We start from the raw sequence: 26,278 nt of genomic DNA on the forward strand, positions 1-26,278 counted from the left end.
GAGGCATTCATACCTAGCAACAAAAGCGGGGATCTTCTTCTTCTTCTTCTTCTTCTTCTTCTTTCGGCTGCTCCCATTAGGGGTCGCCACAGCGGATCATCCGTCTCCATACCACCCTGTCCTCTATATCTGCCTCTTTTACACCAACTACCTGCATGTCTTCCCTCACCACATCCATGAACCTCCTCCTTGGCCTTCCTCTTTTCCTCCTACCTGGTGGCTCCATCTTCAGCACTTTTCAACCAATATAATTCATGTCCCTTCTCTGCACATGTCCAAACCATCTCAATCTCGCCTCCCTCACCTTGTCACCAAAACATCCTACATGTGCTGTCCCTCTAATAAACTCATTTCTAATCTTGTCCATCCTCGTCACTCCCAACGAAAACCTCAACATCTTCAGCTCTGCTACCTCCAGCTCCACCTCCTGTCTTTTACTCAATGCCACTGTCTCTAATCCATACATCATCGCAGGTCTCACCACAGTCCTATAAACTTTCCCTTTCATTCTTGCAGATACTCTTCTATCACAAATCACTCCTGTCACTCTTCTCCACCCACTCCACCCTGCCTGCACTCTTTTCTTTACTTCCCTAACACACTCTCCATTACTTTGCACTGTTAACCCCAGGTACCTGAACTCCTCCACCTTCTCCACCTCTTCTCCCTGCAACCGCATCACTCCACTGCCCTCCCTCTCATTCACACACATGTACTCTGTCTTACTCCTACTGACTTTCATTCCCCTTCTCTCCAGCGCATATCTCCACCTCTCCAGGCTCTTCTCAACCTGCTCTCTACTCTCACCACAAATCACAATATCATCTGCAAACATCATAGTCCAGGGAGACTCCTGTCTGACCTCGTCCGTCAACCTGTCCATCACCACTGCAAACAGGAAAGGGCTCAGGGCCGATCCTTGATGCAGTCCAACCTTCAGCCTGAACCAGTCTGTCGTACCTACTGCACACTTTACTGCCGTCACACTGTCCTCATACATGTCCTGCACCACCCTCACATACTTCTCTGACACACCTGACTTCCTCATACAATACCACAACTCCTCTCTCGGCACCCTGTCGTACACTTTCTCTAAATCCACAAATACACAATGCAGCTCCTTTTGTCCTTCTCTATACTTCTCCATCAACATCCTCAAAGCAAATAAGGCATCTGTGGTGCTCTTCCTCGGCATGAAACCATACTGTTGCTCACAGATGGTCACCTCTTCTCTCAGCCTGGCTTCCACTACTCTTTCCCATAACTTCATGGTGTGACTGATCAACTTAATTCCCCTGTAGTTACTGCAGGTCTGCACATCTCCCTTATGCTTAAAGATCGGTACCAGCACACTCCTTCTCCATTCCTCAGGCATCCTCTCCCCTTCCAGAATCCTGTTAAACAATCTGGTTAAAAACTCCACTGCCATCTCTCCTAAACATCTCCACGCTTCTACCGGTATGTCATCTGGTCCAACCGACTTTCCATTCTTCATCCTCTTAATCGCTGCTCTCACTTCCTCCTTACTAATCCTATCTACATCCTGCTTCACCAACTCCACATCCTCCAACCTTCTCTCTCTCTGATTTTCCTCATTCATCAGCTGCTCAAAATACTCCCTCCATCTTCTCAACACACTCTCCTCACTAGTCAACACATTTCCCTCTCCATCCTTTATTGCTCTAACTTGCAGTACATCCTTCCCAGCTCGGTCCCTCTGCTTGGCCAATCGGTATAAATCCTTTTCTCCTTCCTTAGTGTCCAACCTCTTATACAGTTCCTCATATGCCTTTTCCTTGGCTTTCGCCACATCCCTTTTAACCTGCTGCCGCATCTCCTTGTACTCCTGCCTACTTTTCTCATCACTCTGTCGATCCCACTTCTGTTTTGCCAATCTCTTTCCCCTAATGCTCTCCTGCACTTCCTCATTCCACCACCACGTCTCCTTGTCTTGCTTTCTATTTCCAGATGTCACACCAAGTACTTTTCTAGCTGCCTCCCTCATCACTCCTGCAGTAGTTGCCCAATCATCCGGCACCTCTTCACCACCACCAAGCCCCTGTCTGACCTCTTCCCTGAACCTCACACTACACTCTTCCTCCTTCAGTTTCCACCATCTTATTCTTCTTTCAAACCTTACTTTCCTCCTCTTCTTCTTCGCCTCCAAAACGATCCTACAGACCACCATCCGATGCTGTCTAGCTACACTGTCCCCCGCCAACACCTTACAGTCTCCAATCTCCTTCAGGTTGCATCTCCTACACAGAAGATAATCCACCTGTGTGCACCTTCCTCCACTCTTATACGTCACCCTATGATCCTCCTTCTTCTTAAAATACGTGTTCACCACTGCCATTTCCATCCTTTTAGCAAAATCTACCACCATCTGCCCTTCCACATTCCTCTCCTTAAAACCATACCTACCCATCACCTCCTCATCACCTCTGTTCCCTTCACCTACATGCCCATTAAAGTCTGCCCCAATCACCAATCGTTCTTTCCTAGGTACACCATCTACCACTTCATCTAATTCACTCCAGAATCTTTCTTTCTCCTCCATCTCACAGCCAACTTGTGGAGCATAGGCACTGATGACATTTATCATCATCCCTTCAACTTCCACCTTCACGATCATCACCCTATCAGAAACTCTCTTCACCTCCACTACACTCTTACTGTACGCTTCCTTCAGAATCACCCCTACACCATTTCTCTTCCCATCCACACCATGATAAAACAGTTTAAACCCACCTCCAATGTTCCTGGCCTTACTCCCTTTCCACTTGGTCTCCTGAACACACAACACATCTACCTTACTCCTCTCCATCATATCAGCTATCTCTCTCCCTTTACCCGTCATAGTACCAACATTTAAAGTACCAACCCGAACCTCTACTCTCCTACACTGCTCCTTTTCCTGCCGTCTCTGTAGACGTCTTCCTCCTCTCCTTCTCCTCCTTCGGCCAACAGTAGCCCAATTTCCACCGGTACCCTGTCGGCTAACGATACCTGTGGCGGTCGTTGTTAACCCGGGCCTCGACCGATCCGGTATGAAATTCTCATTTGTGATCCGCATATTTGATTTGGCACGTTTTACGCTGGATGCCCTTCCTAACGCAACCCTCCCCATTTACCCGGGCTTGGGACCGGCACTAAGAGTGCACTGGCTTGTGCCCCCCTAATGGCTGGGTTCAACAAAAGCGGGGATAAAGTGGCCTATAGAGCCAGTGAAAGAGGAAAAAAGAGAAGCAGGAAAGGCTAAGGACAACCAGTATACAGCCAACCAAATAAATGTTTCATGCTTCAGACTAAGGCCTGTTTACATTTTTTTTTATTTCTTTTTTTTTTTTTTTAAAAGAGAGAAACTTAATGTTGTATAGTGTTGAAAATGAAAAATCCAGTCAGGCAATAATTTGAGCTCCATGTTCCTCTATTTATTGTTTCCTGTGTGACTGAATTGTGTACAATTGGCATGCTTATGATAAGCATGCATATAAATATGACCCTTTTTTTTGGTAATCCAGCAAGTATAATTACTATGACAAGTGCAAAATCTTCCGTGCTCCACACTCATGCACATCGGCATTACAAAGCACGGTCCCACTGTAAGATGACAGATTTTTTAATTGTTTTAGATAATAGGGGCTCCATCACTATAATTATGTCGGGTGTTATTCATTTTCACACATTTTGTTATTTGACAAAGCGAGACACTGATGAAGTGCTCATTACTCACTGTGTAGGGATTAACACAAAGAAATGACTGGTTTTACACCAGGACATTCATTAATTAGGTCTGATAATCAGCCAAATTCTTATTTGAAGCGGCCTACAATGATGTACATATAATCACTCTGTCACAGCTCACAATTAGGGATGATATCAAATCTGACACATGCTCCTGCAGGGAACTCCTACGCTCCAAAATACAAGTACCGCTTGGCAGTTGTTTTTCAGATGTTTTTACTAGCCTCCATTTGTCACAGGAAGAGTTTGTTACACATGAGTCAATCAGCAGCTATCTCAGGATCTGTAATCATTTGGGGCTTAATAACACAGCTGTCTAAATATATCTTATGACTGAGTAATCTATCTAAATATATCATATTTCTCCACAATCCTATTATGTACTGAACTTTGGCCATCACCACAAGTTTTTTGTTTTGTTTTATATTTTAAATATTTCATATGAAAAAGCTTTAAAAATAAAATGTCCTGCTAAACTTGAGAATTGATTCGTGATACTCGGTTCAGCAAGAAATGAGTGACTCGACAAGAGGAGATGGCGCTCTCAGATGTCAGAGGCTGCAACCTTCTATTAAGTGGGATTTGAGGGCTGTGCTTCAGTTTTAATTAAGGCTGCTATGATGGATGTATTTCTTTACTGCCTCCCAGAGGAGACCTAATTGTGCGAGAGGGTTAAACTGATGTCAGGGCAGTGGTGCACTATCAGCTATTAGTTGTGGAGAGCTAGCACGTGCTAGATTACCAAGAGCATCTTCAGGGATTGCCATGCACTCGTCCATGTGTATTTCAGTGAACATTAACACAGAGTTCAGAATTTCTGTTATTTAGAATTGAATGTTTAAAAAAATTATTATTATTATTATTTTTTAAGTATTTATTTATTTTTAATCAGCAAAGTCAATTTTCACATGACCATGAAAGCTTTGTGCGAGTGTCCTATGCACAGGAGCAAGCAGTTTAAAAAAAAATAAAAAATAATAATAATCTAACGTTAGTTTTGTTCAAGGTTACAAGTATACAAGTGTGTGTGTGCTATTTTGCAGCGATAGACCAGCAAGGTTTTATTTATAATGTGCCTATATGCTCAGATGCTTCCAATTTTAGCTGGACCATTTGTATCACTCTTGGCATTGTGTCCACATACCTGAAGCAGGAAAAAAAAAAGAGAGAGTGGAAGATGTAATGGAAAATTTGTGAGGTAGTTTGTGAGATGTATTTGTGTGTGAATGTGAGTGATAATTGTCTTTAGAGTGTTTCACTTCTTAAAAGATGGCAATTTATTCCCTGCTCATAACCACCACGGTGTGTCTCAGATTATAAGCAAACCCTGATGAGGTATTAAGAGTTTGCTGAATATAAATCTTTAGTCAGTATCATTCATAAGTATTGTTCAATAATAACACAATGAATGTTATGAGCTGGCCATGCAGCATTTGTGTAACAGGCTGAACCCTATCTGATTGTTCTTTATTTTGTAAGGGCAACAATTTAAATTATACTAGTTAATTTATAGAGAGCTAGTACTGAGTAATAGGAAAGCAAATTAGGGGTCCATGATGGTATTTGTCGAATGAATTTCATAAATAAGAATATATGAGTCCTTTTTGATGAACATATTTAACAAATCAACAGATATTCATGTGTGCAAAAGTGAGTGACATTTTTTTCTTATATATATCTTTATATATTTTATATAGTTTATACTCTTTATTTATTTGCCTTCTTTTTTTCTTGGTTTCTTTTTCTCCCTGTCTTATTCCCTCATGCCGGACCGTCGTAAAAATCATTTCACTGCATGTCGTACTCTGTATGTATGTGTATGTGACAAATAAAATTTGATTTGATTTGGCAGAGACTTCACATGGTCCAGTCACAGTTCTTTATTCTACCTGGATTAATTTTTCCCCTGTCTCTTTGGTAAATCCACGACTGTGTGAGCTAATGAATGTCTTGTGTGAACCTCTTTTGGTTTAACATTCTAATAGGACTCAAGTCAGGGCTTCTGCTTGGCCATTCCAGAACATGGAACATCTTTCTCTCCCTCACTCTTTCTTGCACTCACCTCACTCACTCAATGATTCTCCACTAGGGGGACCTTTTGCCCGTATGAATTGTTCTTGAAACTACTACAAATATATATTTAAAAAAAAAAAATGTATTTAAGGCACACACACCAAATACATAGTAATTTTTTTGCTGTTGCCTTTTTTATGATTCTGTCTGAATAGCCTAATGAAAAAAATATTTTGTCTGGCTATTTGTAAATGTGTCATCCCAGGGGCATCAACTACTGCATTTATGAACCAAATTCTTTCAATTCAGAGCTCTTTATATAATCCATAATAATCTATAAACAAATATTTGAAAGCTTTGTTTATTTAAATGTATTTCCTTTTCTTTAAAATGTTTGCTGGTAAAAGCAGAACAACATAAATATGTCATAAGCTCTTTTGTATACAACCATTCCAAATTTCATATAACACTTTATTATTGTTAGTGCTTGCATTTAGTTATGTCTTAACATCAGTTTTGGTCTTCAGTGCGATTGATTAACTCTGTGCATTTGGTTAATACACTGAAATTAACAGCCGTGATCTTGTATTACATTGAGCTAAATCATGAAACTAAACAATATATGTGGTAATTCACTTTTAGACTAGACAGTGTAAGTCCAGGTCTTTGCTGTAATTGTGCAAAGAAGTATTATGCCGAGATGTTGACAGGCCATGATTAATTTATGTTTGGTATGAGGTATGACTAAGGTTTTTGCGAGTGCTGTTAAATTTGAAAAAATCATCTTGACTCTTTAAGTTGAAAACATTATAAAGATATATTTATTAATTAATGAGAACCACATCCCCATCCGAATGTTTGACTTTCTTTTCTTTCTTTATTTTTTACCTTTTTAAAATATTTAGAGAAGACATTTGATATATTTTTACAGCAACTAATGTCTAATCAGTAAAGTTACTGTGTGCCAAAATAAGGGCTCACAGAGAAAGAGAGTGAATTAGTGTGCTGAGGTAACGGACAGTGCAGGGTACTGGTGCGGAAAACTGATTTTTCTGGCACTGCTCTGCCTTCTGGTATATGTCCCGCATACACACATCAACTCAATCTACCTCCTCCCATCTGCTCCAAACTGCACTCAAAACCAGGGGTTTAATATTCCTGTAATGCTTTAAAATGGAGATAAGAGAAAGGCACATCACTTGGCTGTACAGTGCCAAACCCGGTGCAAGGAAAAACATAAAATCTGAGGGTTGCTGACTGGCAGACCAGAGCAACCGAAATCATACAAGTGGATTAAATGCTGGATGCTGGAAACAAACAGATGTGATAAGTACAAACGTACTGAGAGAAGATTTGGTATGAGCTGTCAGACTCGGGCAGAATGCAATTTAGCAGTGAACATGGAGGCAAGCTTGACAATCAGTCACAAATACTGTTCGGGTTGAATGTATTAGGCTTTTCCAGCAGTTACATTAACCAAGGACACTGTAATTTACATTTGCAGCCTAGTTATATAAATGTGCTGCCATCTAGTGACAGGCTTTTCCCCCCTCATGAGTAAGCAACACAAATGGATATGTAAAATGTATTTACACTATATGGAGGTGTAAATGTGTAAGATGTCTTTGGAGGGTAGGAATTAAATTTCAATTAAACTAGGAACCCCAAACCTGTTGTAGTGTGAAAATGCCCACTGTGCACAAACAAACTCTATGAGTATATGGTTTGCATTGGTTGGTGGTGAATATCGTGAGCTGCCTGCTATAGAGCTCTGATCGCAACCAAATTTAACACAATTTTGGATTAATTAGAATGCTGACTTCACCCCAGGTCTCCTCACCCTACATCAGTAACTGACTTCACTAAAGCTCTTGTGGCTGATTATGCAAAAATCTCCACAAGCACACTCCAAAATTCGATCAAGAAGTACAGTTCAAGAATTGCTTTTTTTTTTATTATTTGACACATCATAGAACACCATGGTAAACTCATTTTGAAGTACTTAAATTTTCCTTACAACAATTCAAACTTTTGAAGAATCATTCCTGTTTTATTTTTATTGGTTTATGGTAAATAAAAGGCAATGCATGAAGAATAACTAAATGCATTGGTTTCCAATTTGTGAAAATCATTATGCTGCAGATAAATGGCAATATGCTTTTTTTTTAAAGTGAATTTTAGTGTGATTGTGATTATAATGAATTTGTTTGATTCTAATGATTTTTTATTTTTATTTTTTTTATGTATTTCAAGATGTAGATTACATTAGGGGTTTTTTGTAAAGAGGAACGGAAAGATGCAGGTGCAGACTAAAAATGTTTTACAGGTGTTATTTTTAGTATAGAATTTTGTTAATTTTTAAGTAGTTTTATTCTATACTGTTTATAGACCGTTTAAATTTTGGTCTAAAACTATGTTGCTTTTAACATTTTTATGTTTTACTGTTAACTAACAAGAATAAATAAAATACCTTTTTATTCAGTGGTATAGTATATTTATAGAATTTTACCATAAGTAAATGACCTATTTGTTGCCCATTATCATGTAAAAACATTTTCCCAGGTCACATTTAAAAGGATGTATTTTATAAAAGATAAACTTTAAACCTGCTTGTGGATGTAGTACAACAACAAAAAAAGAAAAAATTTTCGTTGATGTTAAACACATTAGTTTTATATTAAAATTTGTTTTATGTTTCTGTACTTTGGTGACTTTTAATGACTCTCCTTTTTTAACTATTAGCGAATAATGGACCACTGTGTTACAATAGAAAATTCCACATTGTTACCTAAAAAAAAAAGTTTGAAAAAGTATTTCACTTTTGTCAACGTAATTTTCTTTTTTCCCCCCTTACACACTGGTTATCCTTCTCACAGATGTTCATTTGGAAATTAAGTTTTTAAATGTGGCTGTGGCAACTGCTCTAATTCAGCTAGCCTGAGTTCAGTTGTGTCCTGCAGCTACACAGAGAGAGAAAGAGAGTGTGTGGGCACGCACTCCACCCTGCAGTCTATCTAGCGTCATCGGCTCCCTGCTGGCCAGTGGCCCGCATAATTAATGTCTGGGAGACACTCCCCCTCTCTCTACTCTACTCTTCTCGAACATGCATTGTTCTCAGAGTGCGCTGAAGAAAAGTTTCAAACAGAACTCAAACAGTGGGATCACGTCAGAGCAGCTCTCCTGATAGACCTGAGCAGTGGTGAGTGTCTTTTACTAAGGGTCTTTGTTAACTTTACAGGACTAAAAAGACCATAATTGTTCAATGATAGACTTGATTCAACTTGGTAAAAAAGTTTGAGAAGGATGTGCTTTGTTGCATGTTGTCCTTTGTGAGAGCATTGAATGCATATTCTTTCAGTTTTTTATGTATTTTTTTTTTAACCAACCAGCTCAAATCTCTGCTTTTCTATCCTGTACTTGTTTGAGTAACATCCAGTACAACCTGTTGATTCTTGTATCCTGTGAGATGAAATGTTGCGGTTCTTAGAGTTCTTCTGCTCTGAGGTGTGTTTCAGAATCATGTCTTTTCCTGAAAGTGTTGAAATGTGTGTATATGGCTGTAGGGTATTAATAAGGAAAAGGATATCTGGCAGACATAATTACAGCATTGCCTTAGGAAAACTACAGAAAATTGGTCTCAATGCTTGCCGCTTTGGCATTTATGCTTTAAGCAGAAGGTCTAACAAGCAGAGTGAACTATTTTTTCAAATTTTACTATAGAACTGAGAGAGGTTGCAGAGTTCTGAAAAATGATCAATTTTCTCACTCATATGAGCAGTGACAGAGTCCTTGCTTGATCTACCTCCCAGATACCATTGTATAAAAAACGGTCTCTTTATTCAGTGAGCAAGCCTCAGTTGGTCTCAGGATATATGATGATGCATAAGTCACACAGGGATATTTCTGTCTGTGTGTCTGAGTGTGATAGAGGTGGAAGTCATACTACGGAAGTCTGTGTGTGTGTATAAGGGTGAGAGAGACAGACGTGGGTGTGAACCAGTGCTGTCCCCTGCTGTGTTCTCTGTGCTCTTCAGTAATGAGGCCAAGCTGGATGAGTTGAGTTCACTGGCTTTCCTCACACTGATTCACGCTCAGCAGGGATTTTGCGAATGTGAGGCAGGCCTGTATGCATTGAAAGCTGATAGTCTCCCGATGCATCTCTCCCCCCTGCTCCCCCTGTAAACAAAAGGAAATCCAGTATGCTCTAGATATTGTGCTTGAATGGGTATCTTGACTGCTTTGAAGTGATGCCGTTTGTACACACGGTATTATCTGCAATGTTTGCTGCTCAGAGATTATTTTGGTATTAAATACAGTCACCAAGAGCCATTCCAGTTTACACCCACCATCAGTCCCTGATCCACCCTTCCCCCATCTTCAGAGCTTTTTTTTTTTTTTTACAGGACCTGATCACTGTAAATGTGGTGTGACCTCTGTCTGCTCATGGAGGTGTGAGAGATTCTAAAGGGAATTAGCAATACTGTGGCTGGTGTGATTTCTCCACCTCTATCTCTTCAGCTCTGGATGGGGCTGCTCTCCCGTGAGCCCGAAATGTCAGCTGCTTCATCATGTGTACCAGTTGATGAGAAGGCAGAGTGGGAATTCTACAAGATCTCGGGGTGAGATGAGGGGGTGAGCTCCTGCCGCTCCACGGTCAGGGGGAGAGATAAATGAGCTCTTTGCTCAGGCGTGACCACGGCCTCCAGACACTCTGATCCTCTCGTGCCTCTGACATGCTCAATTTGCTCCTCATTGTCCAGGGTAATGTGACGGGGTTTTCCTCATAAGCAGTAGGTTGCATGCCACTCTGCCATTATCGGATTAGTCTTCAACTACAAAATTGGATATGGCAAGATTATTTTCTCCATGTCATCAACATATTGACAGCTGATACCACAATGCTTTGTTCTTTTGCATTCTGGGCATATTCAACAGTGGGTTCTATTATTTCCTTTTTTTTTTTTCTTCTTTTTACCCCTCATGCAAATTGATGAATACCATATGTATGAGGGTAAGCAGTCAGGCTGCACAGATGCTTATAATACATAATGTGGATTAGTCAGTGCTGTGGCATTTTTAACCCTAAGAGCTGCAAATGAAGCTCATAACTCTTATTATATCTTTTAATGTTTGAGCGATTGTCTTTTTTTCTAGTTGTCATCTGCCAGTCACTGTTTACATGCAAAAGATACAGGGAATTGATCATGTGCTCAGGGGATAAAGGAGAATTTATCAGAGGAAGTCTGTTTTGAAGCTCAGCGTGGCTGCCACAGCACAGAGCTTTTCATTCGGCCAAAGCCATCTTTTTAACTGATGAAATGTGGCCAAATTTCAAGTAGATTTGACTCAAGGGCATGTCACTTAACAAATGAATGGTCCTCTCTTAGAGGACAGTTGAGCTAGTCACAGAGTGTGGCACCACGAGACCCCTGTGCCTCTTGCAGTAGTGGAATGTGCATGCTTTCAGGGAATGGATTGAAGGAAACCTCTCAGCATTTCAGCAAGAATGCCCATGCCTTCAGACCCTTTGAGCATTTTTGCTTGTATTAAATTACATCCGTTTTCCTTAAAAAGCTTATTTTAGCACACTTGTTCTAGTAAATTATTCTGGTTAGTGTTAGATGTATGGTTTAGCTTTTTTGCTGGATTAAAGTATCAAGATGTACAGAAAAAAATAATCCCACACAAAAAATGTTCCCTATTTACCCCCATCTGTATACCATTAGCACGTGTTTACCCAAACATCTTTGTGTTTGATGAATTGAGAATGTGGTGCAGAATGAGGTCTTAAAGCACAGACTGTATAAGAGGCTCTCAACTCTGTATAAGAGGCTCTTGAAGGATATATTTATTATCATCGTGTGCTTTGTGTTAGTGCTCGAAACTCAGATTGTGCAATGCAGTGGATGTCGGAAACCCTGATTATAATCTATTCTGTGTCTATAATCCATGTTTAGGCTTGTACTGAAACATCTTTGTTTTTCCATTTTGTTAGTTATGTGAGATAGGGAAATCACGTACATTGTGTAGACATGTAATAAAATTTTCCTTGGTGTTTAAATCACACCTATATTGTGGTGGGTTTTAAGAGTGTGGTACTGTACAGTAATGAATATCACACTCTAAAGTGACATTGATGTGAGACAGGCTGTCAGTACTGCTCTGTGGAATACAAATCATCCCAGTAAGCCTCTTCATAGTTTACGAGGAAGGGAGCAATAAACGTTGTTGGTGCTGTTTCCATATAATCCACAATAAATATAAAAAATCTGATCAATGCAGAGTTACCTGTGATGAGGGAGAGTAAATTCCTCACATTTATTGTCTGCAGATGGTTTAGATTAGATTAGATTAGATTAAACTTTATTGTCATTACACATTACACATGTACAAGTACGAGGCAACAAGGTTGAAGTGTTTTTTGTGAAGAATAAAAACAAAAGCAAGACATATTTTGAGTATGTGAATGAATTACATGAGCCAGCTGCAGAGATTCCTATTAAAATCCCTAAATGTTTCCATAGCAATGCTTTTTGCACTTTTTAAAACAAGCTAATGTCCCAAATGTGCTTTCACAGCCCTTTCCTGATAGAATGTAGAGTGTACATTACAATATTTTGTAATCCTCATTTTCCATTTGTTCTTTTTTTGGGGGGGGACTTTTTAAATATGCATTAGGTTTGATTAAAGAAAATGACTCTGTGGTTTCAGATGAAACTATTTGCACCCCTCAGGAAATTCTGCTGCCCCTCAAAAAAACATAGAGAGGCAAATGTTGTTTTTATTGTTCTATTGAAACATGTCTAAGCAATGCAATTTTCCCCCCTACAAACCAACAATTATAGGCAGCTTTACAATTCATTGTTTGTTATCCTGGAGAGAACAAGCAGTGCTGAGTACAACATCTTAACAAGGTTGGACAGAACTCATCCACCCTGTCTCCCTCACACCCTTAACTGATAACGATTCGCCTTTCATATTAATGCTTGGCTGTTAATTACTCAATGGTTTTCATTGCTTTTTAGTAACTCACAACTGTAAAGAATGCATTTAACACCATTAGCCATTAGTTTTGCTCATGCATATTCATGAGGCACCTCCATTCTCTCTGCTCTTTCAGCTCATATTCTATGCACTTTTTGTCTTTAGAACATATCCAATATAGGATGATTTGTTGGATTGCAAAAGCAGTGATTTTGTATAAAAAATAATGATACAAAACCTGGAGATAGACTTTTAGATTAAAATTACCATATTATATCCCACTTTCCATTCAAACAGTCAGAGTCAACTGATTTAATGTATTTCAACTTGAAATCGACAAAAATGCATTTAATATTGGTCATTTAAATTAAATTAAAATGCACATCCTTGTTGAATGTGTTGTCTGGTGACACGTTATGGTGACTATTTTTAGTTTCAAAATGTATATAGCTGATAATGAATTTATACCAGTTAAATAATCATTTGATTTGATTATTTGATCAATGATTCTTTATCATGAGCTAAAAACACTGATGGAGGGGGAAAAAATGTTTTTTTCTTCCTGCATGTAAAACCATGTTATAAAACCATGAGATTCAGAATTTAGTTAGTTAGTTAGTTCATTGTTGTGTGCTGTATTGCCTTTAGGAGCTTGTTGTTATGAAAGTATTTAAAAAAAAACAACTTTTCAAAACCACAGTTATGAAGTACACGGCAAAAATGTCATACTGTGATTTCTTTTTTGCCTTTGGCACCATCCTCTTCGCTGTGTGGGAACAGTGTGCTCCAGGGGACCAGTGTTTGGGTTTTTATGGTATTAACTAATATTTATTGTGCATAATAAAACCTATCCAAAATCTGTAAACAATCTTTTTTGTTAGTGCTTGCATTTATTAAAAATATTCTTAAGAGTTCTCTATAAATTTTCCACTTTACTCAGATAAAAAGCCCTTTTACTGTTAACAAAATTATTTGAGAATATTTGTTAGAACAAATTGACTTTTAATCGTATAGAATTTTTATTTTTGTATTTTTTTTAAATCAAAGTATTAGTAAAATTTTTGATTACAAATTTTTTTTTTTTTTAATTGTGTAATTACTCTCTATAGTGTAATTTGTAATGTAATCATTGTATTACTGAACTATATAACTAAAAGTAGGATTCATCAATGGTGTTTTACAGTCTACAGTGTGGATTTAGCAGAAAATTTATAAAATGGAACCCTGACAAATAAGTTGTGCATTTGCATTTTTTTCATTTCATATACCTTTTGCTTAAAATAGGATAAACGAGGGCTCTATTTAGATTTTTATGAACCAAAAAAAAAGGATGCTCTGTATGATGTGGTTTCAGTTTGCTATAGTAAATATTTACAATATTTTAACCAATATTGTAATTACATCATTCTGCATTTTGCTTGAAGAGGCTTATCAAGCACAGCTGCACTCCCTGAGACACACAGTTCATTTAGTCAAATGATTTCTCACGCAGACTTAATATAGTGACACATACGAGTACTTGATAAATGGATTTCTGGGCTGAAAATGATTGGTTTAGTGACTCAGTGTTGGTATTTCTTGTGTAAACTCTATTTGTGGTATGCATTCTTCAGTGATAAGTTGTTCATGATCATCGGATATCATCACATGTAGTTCCATGGAATTTCAGGATGCTCATAAATAATCAGGAGACATTTCAGGATGAGTTTGCACTTTGCATGATGATGCATGTTTCTTTTATCTGTTTTGTGGCCACAAAGCAACGTTTGCCTAAAACAATAGCTGGAAGTCGGACGTTTATCAGAAGGACTTGCAAACTCTGCTGTCCTCCGCAGTTTACCTAGACCTCTGACTCCACATTTAGTTTTGCTTGAGTTGATTTAGTTGCTGTCCCTCTTGGCTGCAGCTGCGTCATCGACTAGCTCTCCTGATCCCGGTGAAGTCAAGGTCGAATGGAACTTAAGAATGGGCACATGGATACAATGTAACAGGGGTTAAAGATACTTTAATAACTCACATTTTTTGTTCGAGCCATAAACATTTTTTTTATCATATGAATGCTTGATGAGTTAAAGCTATACCAGTATAATTGATTTCCACAGCTTTCCCTTGAGGTTTATAGCAGGTACTTTTTTTTTTATAGGATGGCTCTTTGGGAAACATTGAGGATTTGGCTAAGGAGTACTCAGAGTATTACAGTACCTCTTACGGTGACGTGTGTGAGAGGATGGAGGAGCTTCGCAAGCGCAAAGTGGCTCAGGAAGCAGAGATTGTAAGAACATTTCATTCTTTTTATTTTTGTAATTTTCTTTGTAAAGTAATTCCAAATGTAACACCAGATTGCACATAAGAAAATTCTAACTTTGGAATCACCAAAGCTCCCTTCATTTCAGACCCATTTTAGATCTTGATTTTATCGTGATTTATTTATTTTTAAGTTGTTGTTTTTTCCCCAGACAAATACTGAGTCAATGATTACATCACTTCAGCTACCTTCAGAAATCCAGGTAGGCAAATAATTTTACACTTCTCACTCCAGACTTAAGATAATTTTATGTCTGACTTGAATCTGAAAGTAAATTTCACCACTTTCAGGAATCCCTGGGGCTGAGCAGTACCGTGTCCACTCCTGAGGTTGAGAGAAGGTAATACTTTGAATCTGAATTTAACAACATTTTGCCCCTTGCTCTTGATGTCTTGTTCTATGTAATATCTTCTCTGAAGATACAGTGTGAAAAAAGATCTTCCTCATCTGTGAGATTTTCCCACTCGTGTGAGTGTAGAGGTGATGCCCTGAGCACTTCCTGCTGACCTTTTTCACTTCCTGCTTCCCTCCTATGATTTAGTGACTGGAAGGAAAGAGGGGCGATGTGCACTAAGATAACATCATGCAGTAATGCATGCATTCTTTAATCATTGTCATCTTTGTATATAATGAAGTACAGCATGTTTAGCTTTTATATAGAAGCTGTAATAAAAGGGTTAAATTTTGAATAAAATGAAGTAAATAAATGACAGCATTGCTACACAGACTGCTGAAAATTAACATCAGAAACAAGTGTCAGCTGAGAGAAAGGAATGCACAGGCCACGTGAGCAACTGTGTTTCATTAAAAGCCCAGCAGCATTTCAAAAGCTTCCATTGTTACCGTGAGCTTTGGTGAGGTGTGTGTTTGGCTCCACAGCCAACAGCTTGCCTCTTTAATGCCGCTGTAAGAGATTGATCACTGCCACAGTGTCCTGTGGGTATTTTGGAAAAGTGTTAAAAGACAATTAAAGTTTTGTCGGTTATATTTGGATAGCTTGTAAAAATATGAAGAAAATTCTCTTTCCTAAGAGTTGTCGTTTATACTCACACCTTTTTTTTTTTTATAGGCTGTTCATGCACAAGTCAGGCTCAGAAGATGGATCTGGAGGTAGGTCCTGGATGTGTGTATGTGTGTGTATGAAGTAAATATCCTTAATACTTTTGAGCACCTCTAAAATCCTTTTGGCAGTGTTACAGATAAAATATTTAAAAGTTTGAAATACTTTTTTTTTAGTATTGTTTTTTTTCTTTCAGTAATGTAAATGTGTGTTGCAACAGTTTTTGATATGTTGGTCTGGAGTGTTCTTTTGACATTTTCTTTGCTACTGTAGGAAAATGGGACAGAAAGAAAAACAAATCCTTCTGGCAGAATTTCCGCAAGACCCAGAAAGGCATTATACGACAGACGTCAAAAGGTGCCACTGACATTTTGTTATATGACCTAACTCCTATTAGATCTCTGGGTTCTTCTTGGAAATCTTTAACCTCTTCTGAATTTTGTCTGCAGCTAATGACCTTGGCTTTGTAGCCAGTGAGATCACAATGAGCGATGAAGAACGTATTCAGCTGATGATGATGGTGAAGGAGAAGATGATAACTGTAGAAGAGGCCTTGGCACGGGTATGTCACTGCTCCTGTTTTGATGTTCTTTGGGCTGGCGGTGTGTGAGGTTATAGTATGATCATTAGGGATGGGTACCAAGAACTGGAATTATTTTGGACAATTAGGATGACATACTGGTAGAAGTGTGGAAATCTTTAGGAGAGATGGCAGGGGAGGTTTTAACTAGATTGTTCAACAAGGTTCTGTAAGGTGAGAAGGTGCCTGAGGAATGGAGAAGGAGCATGCTGGTACCAATTTTAAGAATAAGGGAGATGGAACGGTACACAATAGCAGTACGGACACAATATTTGCTTTGAGAATGTTGAGTGAGAAGTATAGAGAAGGTCAAAAGGAGTTGCATTGTGTGTTTGAGGATTTAGAGGAATTGTACGAAAGGTTGCAGAGAGAAGAGGTGTGGTATTATATAAGGGTGTCAAGTGTGTCAGAGAAGTATGTGAGGGTGGTGCAGGACATGTATGAGGGCAATGTGACAGTAAAGTGTAAAGTAAAGTGTGCAGTAGGAACGACAGATTGGTTCAAGGTGGAGGTTGGACTGCTTCAAGGATCGGCCCTGAGCCCTTTCCTGTTTGCAGTGGTGATGGACAGGTTGATGACTACAGGCGACAGGCGAGGTCAGACAGGAGTCTCCATTAACTATGATGTTTGTGGATGATATTGTGATTTGCCTGGAGAGCTGGAGGTATGCGCTGGAGAGAAGGGGAATGAAAGTCAGTAGGAGTAAGACAGAGAGTACATGTGTGTGAATGAGAGGGAACGGGGGTCAACTGTGCAAAGTAATGGAGAGGTGTGTTAGAGAAGAAAAGAGTGCTGGCAGGGTGGAGTGGGTGGAGAAGAGTAGCAGGAGGGATTTGTGATAGAAGAGTCTGCAAGAGTGAACGAGAAAGTTTATAAGATGGTGGTGAGACCTGTGATGTTGTATGGTTTAGAGACAGTATCATTGAGTAAAAGACAGGAGGTGGAGCTGGAGGTAGCAGAGCTGAAGATGTTGAGGTTTTCATTGGGAGTGACGAGGATGGACAGAATTAGACATGAGTTTATTAGAGGGACAGCGCATGTAGGACGTTTTAGAGACACTGTGAGGGAGGTGCGATAGAGATGGTTTGGTAATGTGCAGAGGAGGGACATGGGGTATATCGGTAGAAGAATGTATTATATACACTACATGTTACTTTATATACACTACATGACTTTCATACTTGTGTTCAGCAGTTATATTTAACTTGCTTACTTAAATGACTTACATTAACCCAATCAAGAAACAAAATTAAAGGTCACAATTAATCCAAATATATTTGTGCCTCTAGCTGAAAGAGTATGAAGCTCAAAATCGTCAGTCCTGCACCACGGACACAACTGAGTGGAACGATGCCTCCAGTCCCAATGCGAACAACCTCTCAGTGAGCTTTACCGTAAGTATTGCAACACTCTCTCATACATTTCAGTTTGACTTAAACTTTCAAACGTGCAACATTTGTGTACAGCCTTGCTTTTTCGAACCCTCTCACTCCTGAGCCACTTTAATAAGTAAGTAAATAGCAGCTGTGTATGATTAGCTGTGCCACATTTCTGTTTGTTATAATGAGTTTATTGGCTGCGCCACATCCTCCCGTCTCGGGCATTCTCCCAGCAGGAATGTCACCCACTCTGTCAGGCATTCGTTGTTGTCACTCCCCCTTTACAGCCTGGATGTGAACCACTGCTTGCCCCATTACAAATCCATCAGTCCACCATGGGGTCATGTCCCAACCCTCTTTTAAGCTCTATTCATCGCCGTCAATACTGTAACCCCCCATTGTGTCACTTTGGCTGTATACAACACTGAGCTGAGTTCTGCAGGGCACAGCTTTTTCAGACAGGCAGGGTGTGATTAGGAACCTTGGTTAATGAGCTCTTCCTTTGGGCACTCGCTCTCTGTATCTCTTTCCAAACAAATTCTCTTTTATTTTATTATGCAAAACTCAGGAACCTGACTTGATGGCACAAGGGCAGATAATCCTAAATAATATTAGAATGTAAGTGTAATTCTAGCCTTGAAGTTTATGTACTAGGATTTGGATCAGGCGGAAAAGGGAATAAACTGTTGTTTTGACAGAGCTGGTATGTGCTTTGGGTTTTCCACTCAAGACCTTGAACAAGATCGCTGATAATGAGACTAATTCGAAATAATAAGAATTTGTAAAGAATTTCTAAGTCTTAAATATTTAAGTAAATGTAACTCTATTAGAGCTTCAGAATGTTTTCTGGGATTAAAGATTTAACCAGATGCAGACTTCAACTTTCAGTTCTCATCTTTACCCACAAAGTTCACATATAAGACACACATAGCAGCTGTTCACTGTCCAATTCTAAGCAACAGGTTTGTTTTTGACTGCACAAAAGCTGGGTTTTAAACAGAACTACCTGTGGTTGATATGTCTCATATGTGCTTTTTCTAATGTGGCTGAAACACACATGTTAAGCACCTAATGTTGAAAAAGTGGTTTGCTAAAATTAAACAGTCTGCCTGTCTGTGTCTCATTAGGTTTCAGTAGAAAGCCCATAGCATGCAGATATTAAAACATCGCTGCGTTTTTAAATTTGTGTAATGTCTTAATTTAAATTTATACTGTTAGTAACTACATTTCTTTAGTCTGCAGAATGAAATTTTGGAAAGTAATTAACACCTGTGAAAAGTTCACAAGTAAATGTTAATAACGGATTTGTCATCCACCTCCTGATTGAACAGAGTAGATTGTTTTTCATGTACTTTACATATTGTTAAATTATGTACAACATTTGTTTCTGCACAGTTCAGTGTTTACTCAAACTGTTTCATAATCTCAGTAATTAGTATAATAGAAGCAAAAATCAGAGATGGGAAGTAATGAACCAAATACTTTGCTTAAGTAGATTTTTCTGGTGTCAGTACTTGACTATTTTTTTTTTTTTTTCTGGACAACTTTTTACTTTTACTCATTAAAATTTGTACACAAATATCTGTAATATTCTTCTTACATTTCAAATCCAGGCTCATTACTTTAGTTTTAATCTATTTACAAAAGGTACATGATCAATATTTCTTATTTTTTTTATGCATGCCGCTTTCAGCCCATCAACCTATTTCTTCTCATTGTACGGCTTTTTCGACCACCCACTGGTGTATCATTTTCTGGCTATTACGCACAGATGTAGGCTAGTCTAGGAAAGTAACAACGAGCAAGGCAGAAGGTAACGAAGTTTGGCTAACATGGATTCAGCAATGTAAACAATGACTGAGAAGACTTTCCTGTTCACCATCATCTTTTTCATCTTTTCTCTGCTTGTGTTTTATATGGTGGATTTTCAGCCTGGATACATCAATTAGATAATAAAATCTAAAATACTTTTGTATTAATATATTAATATGATGTGAGGTCCAGTTACCAGCACTGTACAGAAACAGGTAGTAGTAATGGCTAAATCTTTTATTGAAGTACAAGTCAGAGCCCAAACTTCAACTTGAGTAAAATAGTGTAGTTAGTACCAGAGTTTTTTAAAACATGCATATCTGTACTTTTACCTGAGTAAAGGATGTATGTACTTTTGCCACCTCTGGCAAAAACACAAACTGTGTAGTGTTCTGACTGTTTTGGCCCTTCATTAACTACTAAACCTGAAATGTCACTTGTTTATCATATTCACACAGTATATGCTATCACATAATTTGCTGATATTAACTAATGCTATACGTAAGTAAAAACATGTCGAGAGGTACTGGTTTAATGTATTTGAACTCCTCCATCCTGGCCTACAGTCACAGGAGCAGTCAGATGATGAGCTGGAGGACTCGCAGGCTTTTCGCAGGCTTCACAAGCTGGTCAACTCAACTCGCCGTGTAAAGAAGAAGCTCATTAGAATAGATGAGAGCAAAAAACACACATCAAAAGGTAAGGGGTTGTAGCTTTGAACCTTTCCCTGCATCCTCAGAGAGTAAATATAGATAAACCAAGACTTCATGGTAGGTTTATGATCGTCTATAACACTAATAATAACAAATGGTAGAGAAGATAAAGGAAAAGGACAAAATAAATAAAAAATCTAAAGTGTAGTGATTGTAATAAGTGTATTAATTCAACTGTACATTAACATCTTTTTGAATTCTGTGTATGGTCCGTGTGTGTGTCATTTGGCTGTGTCTCTTACAGACTCATTGAGCTCAGACTTCTCTCCCACATGTGAGGAAAAAGCCTCTCTCTACTCGGGTGTACAGAAGCACCTAGTCATGTCTCAGGGTGATGGAATGGCCTCAGCTCTGTGTGTGGATGGCGATTCAGACAGCCTGACCACATCTCCATCTTCCAGCAGCCTGGACACCTACAGTGGCTATAAGCAATTTAAGCTGTTTAACAGTAGCCAGGGGCTAAGCTACCCTCCCACTGGGCCCAGTGTGGACACTTCGATGATGGATGCAGGCAGCCACTCATCCTTTTCCGAAGCTGAGGGCTGCTGTGAGGAGGAGCTGAGGATAACCCGCTCTGTGACTGATGGAGAAATGCGACGGGCCCTGAGCCCCTTGAAATTACATGGGGTGAGATAAGACGCTCTGATCTTCTGGTTAACCTTAGCGCTATGTTTAAATATTCTGTTATCGTCCCCATTCAGTGTAACAACAGAGAAATGCTTCCATAAATAGATCTGGTAAACCCCCACTGAATGAGTAGAATGGAAACAGAGAGTTTCATGTCTATTTCCACTTATTCCTGCTGTGAAGAAAAATAACAGATTCTGATACTGTTATGTGGGGAAAAAGGTTTACATTTGAAAAATGAAACCGATATATTTTGTATTTAGCCATGTTCATCCATATAATTTTCTTCTGCAGAGGGCATGTAGCTTTGGAGGGTTTGACCTAACGAACCAGTCTTTATACACGAGACACAGCTGTAACACATCTGTAAGTACTAAACAACATCTTTCATATAAGACGATGTAGAACTCTAGGTATTTCACTTTTGTTTTTTATTACAAACAGTACAATATATGGCAAGGCTCATGTGTACACATTATCTAGCCACATGTCTTGAGATTAAGGTTTAAGGTCAGTCTGCCAAATGGCTTGTTTTGATTTCACTGCAGAGTGATAATGGGACCATCAGCAGGAGGGATGCAGCGAGGTCACCCACTCCGTCCCGCATCTCGCTTGGGAAGAAGGTGAAGTCGGTGAAGGAGACCATGAGGAAACGCATATCCAAGAAAAGCAGTTCTGTCCTGTTTGAGCAGGTATAGCTGCGATACGTTTTTTGATTTTTATTTCTCTATGATAGCTCTTGGGGTACTCTTAGGGTTGTTATGGTGTCAGAGTTTCATGGTCAGCCATGCTATGGTCAGATGTTTAATGATGATATTTTTGTAAAATACTATTTAAAAATGTGTGTGGATAGTATTTCTGCCTCACGGTTTTCCCAGGGTTTTCTTTCAGGTTTTCCAGTTTCCTCTAACTGTCCATTAACATGTACATTACTACTTTGGCAGACTGGCTGTGGTAAATTGCTTGTAGGTGTGAGTGCAGGGATATGTGTGAATTGTTCCCTGTTATTAACTAGCAGTTTCCTGCCTTGTGTCCAGTGTTCCCATGATACCAGAATAAACTAGTTACTGAAGATAAATGAATAATTGAAGGGTTAAGTTTATTTATGTCTATTACGGTCTAGCTGCCTTTTTTTTGTTTTGTTTTTTAACTGTAGTGATGTCACATCTTTTAAGTTTTAGCTACTGAAAACACAGTTACACAGAACGTGGCCTTGCAGACCACGACTACATAAAATATTTTTTTTTCTCAAATGCACCTATATAATAAAAAAAAGCATGTGGTTATGCAGTATTTCATTTATTCACATCTGAGTCTATCAGAGTAGGCTTGGAAATTACATGAACTTACTGACGTGAGTCACTGTGGTTTTGGTTTGTGCTGCATGGAAACCTATATTATGTGCTTTGTCATGCAATACATTATCCATTTCGGATCGTTGACTGCCCCCTACTGGCACCTCTATTAAAATACATTAAACGTTAGATCAAGCTCTTCTCTCTCCGTCTCTTTCACCCAGCTAAGTCTAAGCAGAGAGCCTGAGTCACTCCAGTCCCCCCACACAGACACGGACTCGCTGGAAAACCCCAAACTGAAGTCTGGCGGTTCTGTCGAGAGTTTGAGGAGCTCACTAAGTGGGCAGAGCTCATTGAGTAAGTGTGTTCAATAGTCTGCACTTGCATGGGTGATCCAAATCCTGCTTAATAGAACCACAATTCTAAACTCCATCTGATATGCATTTGCTTTTGCAGGTGGTCAGACGGTAAGCACTACAGACTCCTCTGCAAGTAACAGAGAGAGTGTGAAATCAGAAGATGGTGATGATGAAGAGTTGCCTTACAGGGGGCCATTTTGTGGCAGAGCCCTTGTACACACTGACTTCATCCCCAGTCCCTATGACACAGATTCCCTCAAACTCAAGGTGAGAGATTTGAAATTAGTATTGCTAAACTGTCTTATTAATGTAAAGCACAAAAAAGTCTAAAGAATTGTGGATGCTCTTCAGAGCAGTATTTTGAAAACATTTTTGGACATGGAATGAAAACCAGGACGTCAGTGTTCAGGCAAACAGCACTAATGCATTTCAGCAGAGATATGTCTGTCTTCATGTCTTTTTGAACTATTTATAGATTGCATGACTTGTTTAACATGCATAAGGCAATCATGTGAAATATCAGGAGACAATCTGCCACAAAGAGTTAATTCCAAAGAAGATATCACAAGACATACATGCATATAGCACACATTCAGTTACAGAGAAAAAAAACATGTAAAATACCAGACAAAATAAAAGCTTGATTAAAAAAAAAAAAAAAACCTGGATTCAGCATCATATCAATCCAGTTTTAGTGTTGTGGTATAGATTTTTAATCCTTATTGCTATCTGCAATTTGTGTATCTTGAGAAAATGTATTCAAAAAGGAATTCCAGATCACATTATGACTAGTTTTACAGGACCTATAGGTGTCAGCTGGTTGTGAAAAGTTTGTAATGCATGGCTTGCACAACATGCGCCGTGCTGAAGGAAAATGATTTATTCTAATGGCCTCTTAAAACTACTAGATTTTCCCAGATATCAAAGTGATAATGGATTTCTTCCCTGTTTTACAATATATTTTATTAGCAGCCCACACCTATCAAAGGTGAAACCTCTATTTCATATGGTATTGGGTTACATTTTATGATTACATATTTCATGTAGGTTGTATATAAAGTTTTAGTTGTCTTTTCATTGCCCACTGATTTGCATTTTTTTGCTTAAGTCACATGACTAGATCAGGTGACCCACAAGTCGAATATATATATACAACATAAACAATTTGTTAAAAATAAATAAATAAAAACCATCTGACTGAAAGATGTTATGTTACATAATGGTATATATGCTTAAAGCCCTCACTGCATGTTTTGTTTCAGAGAGGGGATGTTATAGACATAATCAGTAAGCCTCCAATGGGTACATGGATGGGCCTCTTGAATAACAAAGTGGGCACCTTCAAGTTCATCTATGTGGACGTGCTGAGTGAGGAAATTGAAAAGACCAAAACCAGCGTCAGGAAGAGAAGGAAGAGTCGACCTCCCAAACCCACGTCTGTGGAGGAGCTTCTAGAGCGCATCAACCTTAAAGTAATGACAGTTTTCCAGTAAAAAATACTATAATTAGACAATTACAGGCTCCTGTTAAGTTTTTTTTAAATCTTCTATTGCTCACTGATTCTATAGGAACACATGCCCACATTCCTGTTTAATGGATATGAGGATCTGGAAACATTTAAGTTACTTGAGGAGGAGGATCTGGATGAGCTGAACATCAGAGACCCACAGCACAGAGCAGTGTTGCTGACTGCAGTAGAGTTGCTGCAGGAGTATGACAGTGAGTGGTTTAGCAGCTAGAGACACACACACACACACACACATACACACACACACCATGGTGTTCATATTTTAAAAGAGATGAAAGTAGTTTTTAGAAAATATGCTATTTTTAGAATGTTAATTTTCCTCTGTTATGTATATGTGATCCTAGTTAACAGTGACCCTGAGACCAGTGGTTCTGTAGTAGACCCAGACGATAAGGTTCAGCCTGAGTTATCAACTCCCTCAAGAGATTCTCCACGTGACTCTGGTTGCTATGAGAGCAGTGAGACTCTGGAGAATGGTAATGACAGCCTTCTTCACCTGTGACTCTCTGCAGCCGCACTACTCATTTACTCTGTGGGCTGCCATTATCTGCATGCTCCAGCATCAAGCAAAACAAACTGCCGTGTCTGAACAGTGTTTGTTGTAAACGCACACTGGCCATTCATCTCGCCACCATCTCTGCACTTTCTCTTGCTCACCTTTTTTCCCCCTCTGCTCCGAGGACCGACCTCTTTATCTCCTTCAGTTTCTTTGCTAGTCATTGCCTGCTGCATAGTGATTATCCACAGACATGTTAATCATATCCTCCATCAGAAACTCAAAGGACCAGTACATTCCGTCTCATCTTGTTCATCGTGTACGCGGAAGTGGTGGCTTTGCATCTATCTTGCTGTTTGCTGTCTCGTCTGTTCTGTTCTGTTATGACCGTGAACAACAACAGTTTTGTGTTTTGGCTAAATGTGTGTTGAACCAAAAGTGTGATAAAGTTGTAGTTAACTGCTTAGCTGGCAGTATACATTGTTAGAATGTGGAATTTTGAGTTTATAATTTTAGTGTTTTGCTTTTATTTAGTGCTATAATACAAAAGTGATTTTGACATGCTCTTGTAAATGTCAATTGCACCTTTGGGGCATATTTTTAATGCTTGTACTTTTGAAATTGTTTAGTTTGTCTTTTGTATATTTTTCTATTAAACATAATAATATAATTTGCACCGTATCATATGTGCCTAAAACCTCTATTATATGCAACGTGAAAAGAAGTATACAATTCATATATTTACACAATTAGCTTTGACCAGAAAAATGTGGTGTGTGACAACGTATATATTGAAATGCATCTCTGAGTAAATGGCTTAACTGGGGAAATATACATCTACATATGGTTTCTTAGTTTGTCCATGACCAGTTATAATAGAGGCTACACAATAAACAGCTGTATCATACTTGTCTGGACTGTCTGCTTTTTTATTTCTGCCTGTTTCTATTCGCTTTTCATTTCTGTGCCATCTGCAGTATATGTGAAGGCATGCCGTCTCTTGTGTCAACTGTTTGTGTTTGCATGGAGAACTATTTGTTCCATCCAGTAGTCACTTCTGCATACTGATTTTTATATTGTTTATCCTGTTTTGTAAGTCACAAGCTCTTGAATGGCTCTTTTTGTAGGGAAAGGCAAAAAGACATCTCATTTAAGCAGGTCATCATCAGGCTTTGAATCCAGTCACCTGCCATCTCCTGAGTATCCGACTCCTCCTCTAAGCCAGTCCAGCAGCAGGCAGGATCCACAGTCTCACCTGCCACCTTTCCAAATAACCTCCATCAAAGATGTTCATTTAGAAACAACTTGCTCCTTGCTCAGGATAAAGCCTCTCAGTCAGAGCTATGATGAGTTGCTTCGCATCCCTGTACCTCAAGGCTT

At 38.9% G+C, this 26,278-nt stretch overlaps 1 protein-coding gene across 5 annotated transcripts in view; it reads left to right on the forward strand.

Annotated features, from left to right (window-relative positions):
- sash1b (SAM and SH3 domain containing 1b) overlaps positions 1-26,278 on the forward strand; it is a 64,031-nt gene that overhangs the window by 35,971 nt on the left and 1,782 nt on the right. For 3 of the 5 annotated variants that reach the window (XR_014534219.1, XM_083545472.1, XM_083545471.1), the window contains 17 exons: positions 14,888-15,016; positions 15,201-15,251; positions 15,340-15,389; positions 16,119-16,159; positions 16,383-16,466; positions 16,559-16,671; positions 17,979-18,083; positions 20,447-20,579; positions 20,838-21,220; positions 21,515-21,586; positions 21,769-21,912; positions 22,740-22,872; positions 22,972-23,141; positions 24,137-24,346; positions 24,443-24,593; positions 24,747-24,878; positions 26,026-26,278. The exon at positions 26,026-26,278 is cut by the window's right edge and continues 559 nt beyond it. Coding sequence is in view for 4 of the 5 variants with exons in the window: in XM_083545472.1 (XP_083401598.1) it covers positions 14,888-15,016; positions 15,201-15,251; positions 15,340-15,389; positions 16,119-16,159; positions 16,383-16,466; positions 16,559-16,671; positions 17,979-18,083; positions 20,447-20,579; positions 20,838-21,220; positions 21,515-21,586; positions 21,769-21,912; positions 22,740-22,872; positions 22,972-23,141; positions 24,137-24,346; positions 24,443-24,593; positions 24,747-24,878; positions 26,026-26,278 (2,354 nt within the window). In the remaining variant the exon portion in view is untranslated. Of the gene's footprint in view, positions 1-8,819; positions 8,960-10,163; positions 10,380-14,887; positions 15,017-15,200; positions 15,252-15,339; positions 15,390-16,118; positions 16,160-16,382; positions 16,467-16,558; positions 16,672-17,978; positions 18,084-20,446; positions 20,580-20,837; positions 21,221-21,514; positions 21,587-21,768; positions 21,913-22,739; positions 22,873-22,971; positions 23,142-24,136; positions 24,347-24,442; positions 24,594-24,746; positions 24,879-26,025 lie in introns of those variants that run through there. The other 2 variants (XM_083545474.1, XM_083545473.1) reach the window with 2 other exon arrangements.

This window comes from Silurus aristotelis (genome assembly GCF_946808225.1).
Source record: "Silurus aristotelis genome assembly, chromosome: 6".
Lineage (NCBI taxonomy): Eukaryota > Metazoa > Chordata > Actinopteri > Siluriformes > Siluridae > Silurus > Silurus aristotelis.